General features: G+C 39.3%; 1 protein-coding gene and 1 long non-coding RNA gene across 5 annotated transcripts in view; both read right to left on the reverse strand.

The window, feature by feature from the left end:
- LOC306976908 overlaps positions 1–13,739 on the reverse strand; it is a 413,479-nt gene that overhangs the window by 243,695 nt on the left and 156,045 nt on the right. The window lies entirely within an intron of this gene.
- Positions 1–13,739, reverse strand: part of LOC306976850 (pre-B-cell leukemia transcription factor 1-like) — a 152,117-nt gene that overhangs the window by 26,088 nt on the left and 112,290 nt on the right. For all 4 annotated transcript variants that reach the window (XM_079574961.1, XM_079574960.1, XM_079574959.1 and 1 more), the window contains exons 3-4: positions 3,017–3,264; positions 730–920 (exon numbers count right to left, since the gene is read on the reverse strand). In XM_079574961.1, coding sequence (XP_079431087.1) covers positions 730–920; positions 3,017–3,264 — 439 coding nt within the window. The remainder of the gene's footprint in view (positions 1–729; positions 921–3,016; positions 3,265–13,739) is intronic.

The raw sequence follows: 13,739 nt of genomic DNA on the forward strand, positions 1-13,739 counted from the left end.
TTTTTTAAAATTATTTTATTGTCAAATTTATGTAATTTTTTTGGGTCAAATTTCAATCACATTTTAGTATTTTTTTTTTGGTCATTTTTGTCACATTTTTGTCATTTTTTTGTCATTTTTTGAATTTATTTTTTGTCACATTTTTGTATTTTTTTTGTCACATTTTGGTCATTTTTTTGTCTTTTTTGTCACATTTTTGTAATTTTTTCCACAAATTTTTGAATCATTTTTTTGTCATTTTTTGGTCAAATTTTTATCACATTTTTGTCAAATTTTTTGTATTTTTTTGTCAGATTTTCTCACTTTTTTGTCACATTTCCATCATTGTTTTCGTCTCAGTTTTGTTGCTTTTTCACAGCTTTTTTCCAGAAGCTTTTGGATTGGGGTAAAGCCAAACTGGAGAAAATTTGCTTGGTTCAGGTGGGAGTTAAGGGGTTAAGTGGCGCTAGCCCTCAGTTAGCTTTGCCCGTTAGCCCTAATAGCTTCTTCTTCGTGATTCCAATAGTGTGTAATGTGAATTGATAATGAAAGACCCCCCAATCATCCCATTAACACTTGTATTACCCCCAGAGGGACTAAAAAAAGGATTTATTAAGGTAAACAAGTTACTTAGTGCTGCTTTAAGTCTCACTAGGCAAACTACAATAAATGCATTGTTGTCAGATTTTGGTATTTAGCATCAATGTTAGTCAATATCCATTAACACACAGTCTATTGAGTGACTCTGACCTGGCGTCGAGGAAGCGCGAGCGCAGGATCATCACGGCCTCGCACGTGCTCTGCTTCAGCTGCATCTGGATGGAGCTGAACTTCCTGTGGATGATGCCCACCATGCGCTCGATCTCTTTGGGGGAAATGGGACGCGTGCGAGACTGCTCCCTCAGCAGGTTCATCACGTGGGTGGTGAACTCGTTACACGCCTGAAACAGTGTGCAAAAGAACAATTTTAAGTTACTTCAATAGCCAACGACAGGCAGAGCGAGCTGGACAAGGACCATGTGGTGTTTTCTGATAAGCCGCAAAAAAAAGGCAAGATTTCTAGATTAATAAGACGCTAAAACAGGGGTAGGCAAGTTTGCGTCACGGGGGCCGATTTTCCTCATTGCCAAAACACCAAGGACCGAACCTCACCATTGTAGCCTAAAGTTAAGAACCATTTTCTACAAATGCCAATGTTTCACATCTGCGGTTCTAAAGTGGTCCGGCTCCGAGACCCGCCACTACCTTAATGACAAGCTGTTTGTCATATATTGTATAAAATATTGTATTTACCACAAATGTTTTTTATTGAACAAGCCGTAGATTTGTTTGTCATATATTGTATAAAATATTGTATTTACCACAAACGTTTTTATTGAACAAGCCGTAGATTTGCTTTTAAAGGAATAGGCCACCGTTTTTACATACTGAGATATGTTCTTACCTTAGCTTTGACGAGTTCTTTAGGACCTTTCTGATCTTCACCCGTGCCTTCAGTCACGTAAACACAGCACAGACGGCGTTAGCATTTAGCCTCTCCCTCTCTCCACTATAGCTCCAAAACAGGTCAAGATAGAAGCTACCAAGCTCTTCCACGTTTTCCCTATTTAAATATGTTTACGTGAAGTGTTACACTACAAAGTATAATTACACAAAATTAAACAATGTGGATTTTCTAAGCGGATAAAAGGGGGAACTATATTGTAAGGCGTAATAATACCAGGAGTAGTTCGAAATCCGTGCAGTAATCTTCACTTTACTGTGCGGATGCCAAATTACTCCTGGTATTATTACGCCTTACAATATAGTTCCCCCTTTTATCCGCTTAGAAAATCCACATTGTTTAATTTTGTGTAATTATACTTTGTAGTGGAACACTTCACGTAACCATATTTAAATAGGGAAAACGTGGAAGAGCTTGGTAGCTTCTATCTTGACCAGTTTTGGAGCTATAGAGGAGAGAGGGAGAGGCTAAATGCTAACGCCGTCTGCGCTGTGTTTACGTGACTGAAGGCACGGGTGAAGATCAGACAGGTACTAAAGAACTCGTCAAAGCTAAGGTAAGAACATATCTCAGTATGTAAAAACGGTGGCCTATTCCTTTAAGACTGAAATTATGACTCCAATGTGTTTCCGTGTAGTTTCAGATGGAAAATATATTTAAAAAAAGTTCCCTCACACTTTTGAGTCCTGACCCACCAGTTGGGAATAACTATTTTACATTATATTTGACCAAGTGGGCTGTTCTGCAAGGACATTTAAAAAATACACTATAAAAAGACACAAGTATTTTACACAGGTATTTGATCCCTTAGTGGCATAACAATATTTCTCAAAATCATATTGGGGGCCAGAGGTTCTGTGCTGAAAGGCCAGATTTGGCCCCCGGGCCTGATGTTGTCTACCCCTGCACTAAAGGCTATTGACCTCCCTCCCTATGCTAAACTCATTGAACTAATTGAACACAACATAAGATTTGCACACAGTTCCCAAACACCTGCTCTCTCATGTTTCATATTTGTCATTTGTAAAGTTAACACATATTCATTTGTCACTGGTCTTTATAGGAAAGTGTGATTTATGCTCAAGAAGAAGAAGTGTTTTGTGAATTTGTTCCTAATAAAGAAAACAGTGAGCAGTCTGTAGCAGTCCCATATCAATCAAGAAGAAAATGTAGCATTATGAGTCAGCAGAGGCAGGAAGAAGAAGTTGTCTAACAATTTTTCTACATCGCTCCTGTCATAATGATAATACAAAACAATACAAGAAATATTTCTGACAGAACGCTCTTACATAAAAAGTGAGATGCTTAACATTCATTATATAACTTGACAAGCTCATAAAACATGAGCCACATCAAGCTGATTTTTTACTCACTCTTGCCCCAAATACTTTCTTTCAAATACTTTCTAGCTGAATATGCAGAACGAATATTACGAGACAAAATGAAAACTGTAAATTGAAAACTCTTGATATTTAGTTGTAAACTCTGAACACAATGAACACTTTGTTAAGACGGTCATCTCCTCACCCTCACCTGCTCGTACTTCTCCAGCTCCGTGTGGTAGATCTGTCTGATCTGGGACAGTTTGGCCCTGTAGTCCGAGTGCTCCGTGGAGTTGTCCGCCCCGACGCCGCCTCCGGAGGCCGCCGCAGCCGCCGCCGCCGCCGCCGACCCCCCGCCCTTCTCCGGGCCGGACACCCCCTCGGCCAGGAGCATGTTGTCCAGGCGCATGAGCTGGGGGTCCGGGGGCTCCTCCTCTTGGGCGCCGCGGATACTCAGCACTGGGAGAGAGGAGACGGGACGGAGGTTAGCGGGGAGGAACTAGCGGACAGCAAAGAGACACAGGGTTACAGGGGGGAGGACCGGGCTGCTGTGAAACATCTGTTCATATGTGCGACTTATTCAGGGTTTCATACAGGGTTATTAATGCCCAAATATGATATTCTAATGCCACAAACACAGAGAGGATCAGCACATGTCCAACAGAGGAAAGAGAACTGGACAAAACGAGAAACAAATTTGGTGAAGTTCAGCCAAAAAAGCAGCTGAAAATGTTTTAGACTAACATTTGGGTGTTTTCTGTTAACTTATACAGTAAAATGTGTAGAGCAATGTTAGAATTTTCAAATAAATGTAGATTTAATGCCAATCAAATTGTATCTTTTTTTTAAATTACATTTTTGGCTTTGACTTTTAACGCTTTTTAATGCCCTCCCTGCAAAAAGCATTTAACTAGATCAGTATAAACATCTCAATTTGAGCATAATAATCCAAATTTTAGTTGTTTTGACTATAGTTAAGAAGTTCTTGGGCATTTGTCCAAGATTATTTCACTTGTTCTGAGATGTTTCTGACTCGTTTCAATACATTTCGTCCTTATTTCAGGTCATTTTCTTTGCCAATGGGGTAAGAAAATTGGTCTTATCTCATTGGCAATTTTACTTTCTTATTTCAAGCGAGATTTACCTTAGAACTGGTCTGAAATGTCCTCAAACAAGCAAAGTAAACTTGGTCCGATCAGGAAAAGTGAAAACCGCTCAAAACAAGAAACATTTCCTCAATTCAAGTCATTTAAGCCAATGCTTGATATTTACTTTTTGTAGTGCTGAGAAAACCCTGTAATTGATTGATTCTATGGACTATATTGTAAAAAGTAATCTAGAAATGATTAATACAGTTTTATTTCAAGTAAATTAGTTTTTTTTTAATCTAGTTTTGAGTGCAGTGATTTCTCTTACTTTAATCTAAGTGTAAATATCTTGCCCCATGGACGGATTTCTTGAAACTAGAATCTCAAATCAAGGACAAAATGACTTATTTCATGAACATTTCACTTATTTCAAGATGACTTTTTGCATTTGCACAACTAAAAAGCGCTGAAAAAAAGACAAAAAAAAAATGGACGAAAAAGCAGCAAAAAAAGGAGGTCACTTTAAAAACAAAATACTTAAAATTTGCACCCAATTTAAAAATGTAGTGGTGTAGAAAGTACAGACAGAGAGAATGTAGTGAAGTAAAAGTAAAAAGTATTCATCATAAATTTGTACTTTTTACTTTGCTACTTTCCGCCATTGCAAAAAAAAGTGACAACAACTAAAAAAAACTATGAAAAAGGAACAAAACATGACAAGAAAGTTAGGATATGTTTTGTAAGCCTTTGCCACAGAAGAGCAACATAAAAGTGACAGAAATGTGATGAAAACATGGCAACAACGTGAGCTTTGTAGGTCTTTCCGATGAGGCGTTACACTGGCCTATAGGCTGTAACCTTTTAGATTTGGGTAAAGCTGAACTGCACTTGGTCATGGTGCTGGTTAAGCGGTTAAACTAATCTAGAAGCAGACACATTCACAAAAAAATGCTTATAGTTTGACCAAAAAACAAACAAACCAAAAAAGAAAGAAACACTGATCAGAAAAGATATTCAACAGGAAATAGTTTTATAACCAGAGAATTGCCTGAAAATTTGCCTGAAGTATTTTGAAGGGAGGATAAATGTAAAGAAGGACTATTACATATACATATACAGAACAATATGCCAGCACTTGAAAGCTATAAAAGTAGGATTTCACATCTTAAGTTACCATATCCCCCACTAGAGGTCCCCCTTGCCATTCTTTCTTCACCACACAACTCTGCTCTTCCATTTTCCGAGGTAAATCATTCACAAACTGGACATACATTTCTGCATAAACACTGGCGCTGTCCCCTCTGTGGCTTTTACATAACCGCATCAAAACAACACCGTGTGAGCGGTCCGGCTGAAGGCAGGGAGCTGTTAATTCGAAGACAATAGTGCAAGTTTTTGGTGCATTAACCTCAGCCTGGACAAATGAAGGGGGGGGTGAGAAAGAGTCCTGCTGGCCCAGCGTGGCGGGGGGGACGCGTGGGGCGGTTTAGTGGTGTGGAAATGCAAATACGGAGGTTGCAAAGGGGGAAGAGGAGAGGTCATGGGGCAGGAGAGCAGCGGGAGGCGGAGGAGAGCGTGATGGGAGGGGGGTGTTCGAGGTGTTACTGGACGAAGAAGGGGGAACGGTGCACGATATGGATGTTTTATTATGGACTTCATGAATGCTAGAGTTGGTAAAAATCTCCCCCCTAAGGTTCTGTCTTGAGTTATTCACCAATTCTTATGCCTGGATCATCAATGTTTTGTAGCTTTTTTTGCGCATTTTTTATTTTCTTCCCCATGAGCAAAAACATTGATCTGTTTCCAGTTTGTCCGATGAGCGGTTAAAGCTTTATCTCAGATCTACTCTGGTGCAAGGAAGGAACACACAACATGCTGGAACAATGAAAGGGAAGCTACTGGAACAAGATGTAAACATGTTGCTGGGGTTATGTTTGAGGAATTATTTAAGGTTTTGCTGAAGCTAATTGTTTTCAGTTGAATCTATCATGGGGTAAACCTTTCAGAGGCAGTTGTGGTGAACAGGTCTGGGCTCATTCTACACAGTAGGACATGGCTGGAACATGTGGGGGAATGAACGTGCTTAGTTCTAATTTTTTTTTGTATAGTACCTTTAAGCAAAGAGCAGATACAGAACCAAAAATGTACTTAATTAAAAGTAGAAAAGTTTTACTTAAAGGGACTATAAGGAGTTTAAAAATGTTAAAACTATGTATTTTCATCCCCCTACATGTTCCAGCCATGTCCTAATGTGTAGAATGAGCCCAAAAATCCTCTAAAATCCTGCACTGTCACTCAAAAAGCTGTTACTTCGGTCCGAATTGCCGTCATGCACGAGCTTCATATAGAACCTGCAGTTACACATATGACCTGAGGTGGCAGTAGTGAGCATAAAATGACCAACTTGCATCTAGTCTCTTTATGTACTCGGATAAAAGCCTTGTAAAATGTACTTCATAAGTTAAAAGTAAAAGTATTTAAGAGTTTAATGTGCAGGATTGTTTTTTAATAATTTGAATCAAACCAGGTCTAAAGGAGTAAAGCACTAAACCAGGTCTAAACTGGTACTAATCAAATACTTTTAATTTTAACCCAATTTAAACATGTAGTGGAGCAGAAAGTACAGATACAGGCTCTAAAATGTAGTGAAGCAAAAGTGTTCATAAAATTTACTTAAAGTAAGGTAAAAGTACCTATAATTTGTACTTTTTACTTGTACTTGTTACTTTGTTACTTTCCACCATTGCAAAAAAGTGACCCAAAAAAAAAAAAAAAGATGAAAAAGCAACTAAAACATGACAAAAAACCCAGACGAAAACACGACAAAAAAGTTAGGATATGTTTTGTAGCCTTAGCTTTCAAATGAGGCATTACACTGTTGCTCTCCAGTCGAGAAGCTTTTAGTTTGGAGAAAAGGTGCTGGGTTAAAGCTAAGGTAAGAGGTTAATACAGGCAACAACAAGTCAAACCAAGTATTTATGTATTATTTTCTTTTTTTGATAAACTAAAAAGTCAAGCAGTATCAGTATTTCCAACTAAATTTACATAGCACGCCCTTTGATGACATTTATTGCCTTAATCTTTGCGCAATTCCTTCAATGACTGTTACATGCCTTCGGAAATCCTGTAACTGTATAAAGAATATAAAATACTGTATCAGAGCCTTAGAAAGTGAGTAATTATGAGCAGCTCCTGTTTACAGAGAGGAGCCGGCACACTGTCCTCTTCACCGCTGTATCGGGTCATGACCTCGTCAGACCTGCCCCGACCAATCGTCCAACACCACACGTCTGCCTGTCTGACTCAGTTACAGTAACATACAGTGACCGCCCCCCCCCCCCCCCCACTACCCCCAGAGTCTGACCAGGAAGCACTCACCACCTCATAAATACACGACTCAAAGATCTGCTACAACCCAAGTCTTTCCAGCTTTATCCCACAGAGGCTCATTTGCACTTCATGAGCTTTGACATTTAGCGACTTGAGGAGAGACATTTTTCAAGGTCAAAATCAAATCATTAAAATGTCCACACGCCGACTTTTATTAGTACTTATGTCATCAGGAGTAGAAAATAGGTTAAACATTGTTAACCGAGTGCATTTTCTTCAGTTTACACAAATATAAAACTTCTCGACTAGAGTTTACAGACTATAGTGTAACGCCTCATTTGAAAGCTAAGTCCTGGGAATGGCCAAAAGTGTCAAAAAAGTGCCATAAAATGTGTCAAAAGAGTGGCAAAAATGCATCAAAAATGTGACAAAAATGTATCAAAAAAGTGTCAAAAAGTGTCAAAAATGTGACAAAAATGTATCAAAAAACTGGCAAAAAAGTGTCAAAAATGTGAAAAAAAAATGTATCAAAAATGTGTCAAAAATGCATTAAAAAAGTGCCATAAAATGTCAAAAATGTGACAAAAATGTGTCAAAAAAGTGGCAAAAATGCATCAAAAATGTGACAAAAATGTATCAAAAATGGGTCAAAAATGCATCAGAAAAAGTGCCATAAAATGTCAAAAATGTGACAAAAATGTGTCAAAAATGTATCAAAAATGTGTGAAAAAAGCGTCAAAACTGTATCAAAAAAGTGGCAAAAAATGTCAAAAATGTGAAAAAAAATGCATCAAAAATGTGTGAAAAAAGTATCAAAAAAGTGGCCAAAAAAAAGTGTCAAAAATGTGACAAAAATGTGTCAAAACTATATCAATAAAGTGGCAAAAATGTGACAAAAATGTATCTAAAAAGTGTCCAAACAGTGGCAAAAATGTGGCAAAAAAACGAAGGAAAACACATCAAAAATGCATTAAAAAAAGCAATGAAAACATGAAAAGATCGCAACAAAAACGCCTAAAAAGTGATTACAGAAACAAGGAAGAAGCTTAGATGAGTTTGTAGGTCTAAGCTTTTAAATCTTTAAATCTAAACTCTGGCCTATAGGCTGTAAACTCTCCAGCCGAGAAGCTTTAAATGTGGGTAAAACTGTAGAAAATGTGCTTGGTTAAGAGGTTAAAGAACATACTAAACATGAAAAGGTAGCCTTGCTTTGACAGCCATCTGTTTGTAATGCTAACCCAGCCTCTCACAAACCATTATTACAAATTAAAAGCAATTGCCTCATCAAGTATTATGAAAACAATAGTGACAGTCCTTTTTAATCCCTCTCATTTAGTGGCTGCACAAACACACCATCGTCAGAAACCACAGTTATGTTGTAAATAATCTTAAAAGTGATCATATTTATTGTATTGTCTGTATTTATTAGCCCTATGGAGTAAAAAACTACAGCCATAAATATCACATCGAGCCTTTGAAAGAGCAAACATTAAAGAAGAGCGGTCTGTTAATAACACTAACTACAAAAGAAAAGGGAGGTCGACTTTTGCTCAAAATTACCGAAGCCGCATTTCTTTCCGATCTCGTAAAACGTCTCGACTGTCAGGGGAGAACGTTTAAAAAAAACCAAAAAAAAACGCCCCGTGTCGGCAAAATGATTTGATTCACGGCAGCCAAGTTCCAGCAAAAGTGTTTATTTAACTTGGCTTTGACCCATTCTGCATCAGTCTGAGGAGCGGCTCGCGGAGAAAAGGTCACCGGTTGGAATGGATTTTGACAAGAAAAAGGGGGTAAGGGAAAAAAAACGTAAGACGCGGGGTCAAACGGAGTGAAGGAAAGCAGCTTTTGAAATATGACGTTGTTGTCGTGATATGCAGAAAGTCCTGGAAGATCACGCGCAGACAGAGGTAATTGTTGAGTCGACGGCGCGAGAAGGTACACCATTTTAGGAAGGAAAGATGGGAGCAGAAAGTGGGTAACGTTAGCTCAGTGGGCTAATGCTAAAGGCTAGAAATGATTATGAGAAAAGCTATGATACGACACTCAAGCTATCTGTAGCCTTTCTATGTTTCATCAAATTGTGCTAAAGCAAACCTAAAAAGACAAGACTAAATAGGACCAAAACAAGGTGAAAATAGAACAAAATGAGAAAAATCCTGACTAAAACCAAACTTTTCTATATCTTTAAGTGACCACATGTTTTTGATTTAAGTTGTTTGCAGGAAAAAGTGTAAAGTCAGTGGAAGACCTTATTGAATTTGTGATGTTGTGGCTTCTTGCAACACAGATATTGTGTCACCAAACTAGTGATAACAAGCACTTGCCAAAGTAGTGTTTAGTTTAGTTTATCTTGTTTGAGCTGTTCACACATTGAGGCCGTGATGTTTTGGGGATTTAGCTGTTGAGTGCCAACAATGCAGACCATTTTTCATGATATTTGTACTTGAAGCACCACAGCATATTCTACGTTATAGCTATGGACACATGCTATGGCTCGTTTGAAAGGGGAGACTCTAAGCTCTCCGTAAGTGGAAACAGTTTAATTCTCGGTTCCAGAGAAATCCTAAGATAAACAGAAGCTGGTTTGATCAAAATAACAGATTCTTTTTCAAGAAACAGAGATATTGTGTGTTTTATGAAACACTCTCCTTTCTGATTAACTCCTCTCTCCCCTCAGGCACTAACGTTATGGGAAGAGGCAAATGCCTAAATATCCCGCTTGAAGTCAATTTTCAACAACAACATTGTTGACACGTTTTGAAACACCGCGTGTTATCGATCGCGTGTGCATTCAAACAGCCTGGTTCTCGGATTGAAGACTTTAACAGGATGTTTCTCAGTCGTCCATGGACCGATTTTGACCACGAGAAATGAATGAGAATCTCAAATGTTTCGATCTTTCCATGAGAAGCCGCTCTGCTTTGTCAGACGCGTTCCAGAGAGCAAGAGAGAAGACTCGGCTTTACAGCTGTTTGCTACGTAACACCACTGCCCCCCGGACAAAAAAAGAAGAAGAAGAAAAGAAACACAATAATATATATGAAATGTCCAGATCGTTACTTTTCACAAGTTTTTGAAGTTTTCACTTGCGTTCATCACAGAGCTACCAAAATCACACATAAGGTGATTTTGTAATACAAAGGAACATACAAAGGAACATAAGACCATTTACAATATGGCATTTACATAACTGGCTGAGACTGAGACACATGTACTGTATACATTCTCTAAAAAGGAGCAACACTGATTGCGAAACAATAATACTACTTCAGGAACGTATGGAATGTTTCATGTACGATGCCTAGTACAAAGCAGGTCACAAAGGAGATCATGAATACATTTCTTTCAGATGGTTGCCAATGCCAAATATTGTTAACATTACCGAAAGTCACTAATTTTATGTAAAAAAGGCATATTAATATACACATTATACTCTGTGATTTTAGCTCTGTGTTTGCTGACCACACTTTCCAACCAATGTTTCAAATATACAGCTGCAGACACCAGCAACCAACACTAGTATTGTCTGACTTCCATTCGCCACATAAACAGGTAGGACACATGCAGCTAAACCCTGCCATAACGGGACAATTAACAGCCACCCCAAACATGATCCCCGGGCCGGTCTGGTGTGCTGACATGTGTGCACCCACTTCACTAATCACCTCTCGCCCTGCTGCTGCTGCTGCGAGCTCCTTTCTCCAATACAGTGATGTCTTGGAAAGCCTGCTGTCAGATGGGACCAGGGCAGGAACAATGCTTGACGCCATGTTGGTTGTGTATCGTCATCTCTCATCCAAGGCACACTGTCACATTTCTTCCAGAGCGAGTGTCCCGAGCTGCTGGGGAGCTGGCTGACGAGAGCCTGCCTGTGTCTACCCAGTCGGGCTGCGCTTTACTTCAACACAGTTTAATCCATTGTTTTGTCGTCAAATTATACTAGAATGATGCTTTACTACAAGAAAAATGTACTAAACCATGACCAAAATGAGGCTAAACTTACAAAATGCACGTTTTTTTTTTGGACATTTTAACCATTGTCATTGTCTTTTGCAAACACACAGTTTATGTGGCTGTTGTAGACGTCTACACACATGTCAAAAAGCCTGTAGTACTTCTGTATTTTCACTGCTGAGTCATGACAGTGCTTAGAATATTCATATTTGTGACTATGCAGCTTCAACTCAATACTTCTATTGGATTAATGTATCTACTTGTAAGCCTTAAAGGGACTATAAAGAGTTAAAAAAAAGTTTAAATTATGTATTTTCCTCCCCCTACATGTTCCAGCCATGTCCTCATGTGTAGAATGAGACATATTCACCACAACTGCCTCTAAAATCCTGCACTGTCACTCAAAAAGGTGTTAATTCGGGTCCGAAGTGCCGTCACGCACGAGCTTAATATAGAAGCTGCAGTTACACGTATGACCTGAGGTGGCAGTAGTGAGTACAAAATGGCAAACTCGCATCTAGCCCCTTTAAATTACAAAACAATTTTACTTTACTCGTAACTCAATGCAATATCACCTGCAATTAATTTTGTTTTTAAAGAAGGTATTTGCGGCACCTGCATTTGTTGCTGGGGAGCAGGTAGGAGTGAGAGGAGCCCGGTGTCGTGCAGTGGTTCCCAAATGCTTTTGTCCCAAATACCCCTAGAGTCATTCATTTACCCTCCAAGTACCCCCTACATTCATGATTTATTTTTCCGCAGTGATCAGCTAAACTCATATTATTCAGTATTTAGTGTTGTGTTCAAAATCAAAGGCGGGAACTACTCATTTACATTTACTCAAGTGCATTGTACTCCTTAGAGTACTTTTATCAGTACACTATACTTCTACTTGAGTAAAATCTTAATGAAGTATCTGTACTCTTACTTGAGTAAAAATAATTGTTACTTTATCCACTGTGAGTAAATATTTAGGTGGCAAGTGCTTCATTTTCTCTGTAAATACCACGATTTCCACATGATTCTATGTTTTGTTTCACACAATTCATAACGCCATGAATGACGCCAGTTACTCAGGACCCAAGTAACATTTTCATTTCATCACCGTGTTTTTTCGACTTGAAATAATTCCAAGGACCCCCTCCTGCTAACAGTGTGGGGAAAGTTACTTAAAATGTGTAATATTTTCTATATTTGTGATTACAACTCTAAAAATGTTAGATGCTACACATTACTGTTTCAAACATGTAGCTGAGTTACACTTTGAGTTACTTTTGGCAAAATATAAACTGATAATAGTAGTAATGGCCATACCATACTGCCTTTGCTCTGCCCAATCCCGTCAGACCTTGGAAGCTAAGCAGGGAAGGGCCTGGCAGGACTTGGATGGGAGACCGTTTAGTAACACAAGGAAGCCTAGCGAATGTAATGCGTGAGTGAGTGGTGGTCGGAGGGGCCGATGGCGCAGACTGGTTGCCTCGCTTCCGTCAGTCTACCCCAGGGCAGCTGTGGCTACAATAGTAGCGTACCACCACCAAGTATAGAGTGAATGAATAGTGCAATGTAAAGCGTCTTCGAGTGTCCAGAAAAGCGCTATATAAAACCAATGCATTATTATTAGTATTACCACAGAGCAAAAGTGCAATCAGAGATTTCCTTTTCCTTCATTTTCCCCATTCATTCATTTTTTCATTCATGCATTTAAATTTAACTCGAGTTACTTGAAATGTAATCACAAATACATTCCCCTATTTTGTGTAAGTAATATGTTATTTACCTTAGTCACTGAAAAAAGTCATATATTTGTGTAACTCTTTACTTTTGTGACATATTGCCCCCAACACTGCCTGCTAAGTGGTCCCCGTACCCCTGTTTGGGAACCACTGGTGTAGTGCATGAGTTTTGATGAAGGGCCCGCTCCTCTTGAAGGAAGCAGCTGAGCCACAGACTGTCTCTTTATCTGGGCAAACAGCAGACCTCTGCACTCAGCACTATGGGGCCTGGAAGTATCTCCTCCAGGTGGAAAAACTGCAGAGGCTTGTGCTCAAACAAGCGTCTTCTCCAATAAACTACCTCATAGTTGATCGTCAAAGGCTAATAACTGCATTTTCCATTCTCAAGCATGCACCCAAACGTCCTCGTATTCCCACACAGTCTCATCCCAATATCCAGCCATTATCGCATTGAGGAAAAACAGAAATCTGCGTCTCAAGCAATCAGCTGAAATCAACACAGAACAAAGCGCGTGCCCTCGCTGTGGACGCAATTAAAGCACGCCGGGATTATCGCAAACAGATGAAATTAATCGAGAAAGCGGAGGGGATAATGCGCCCGTATGAAATGGTCTTTGCTGTGGGTCGTAATTACTCGACTCAGTGCGGCCCTCGTTACCAGATAATGGCAGGATAATTGATTGGTCTAATGTTTGCGGAGCTCTGGGCGGTTTGGCTGCAGACACTGAGCCACCCGCGGACCACTGCACAATGTACTCGCAGCGCAGGCGGAGAGGGGAAGAGGACGGATCACTTTGAACGGAAGATAAATACGATAAAAAAAAAGTGTCAT

Source organism: Gobius niger (genome assembly GCF_951799975.1).
Source record: "Gobius niger genome assembly, chromosome: 17".
Taxonomy (NCBI): Eukaryota; Metazoa; Chordata; class Actinopteri; order Gobiiformes; family Gobiidae; genus Gobius; species Gobius niger.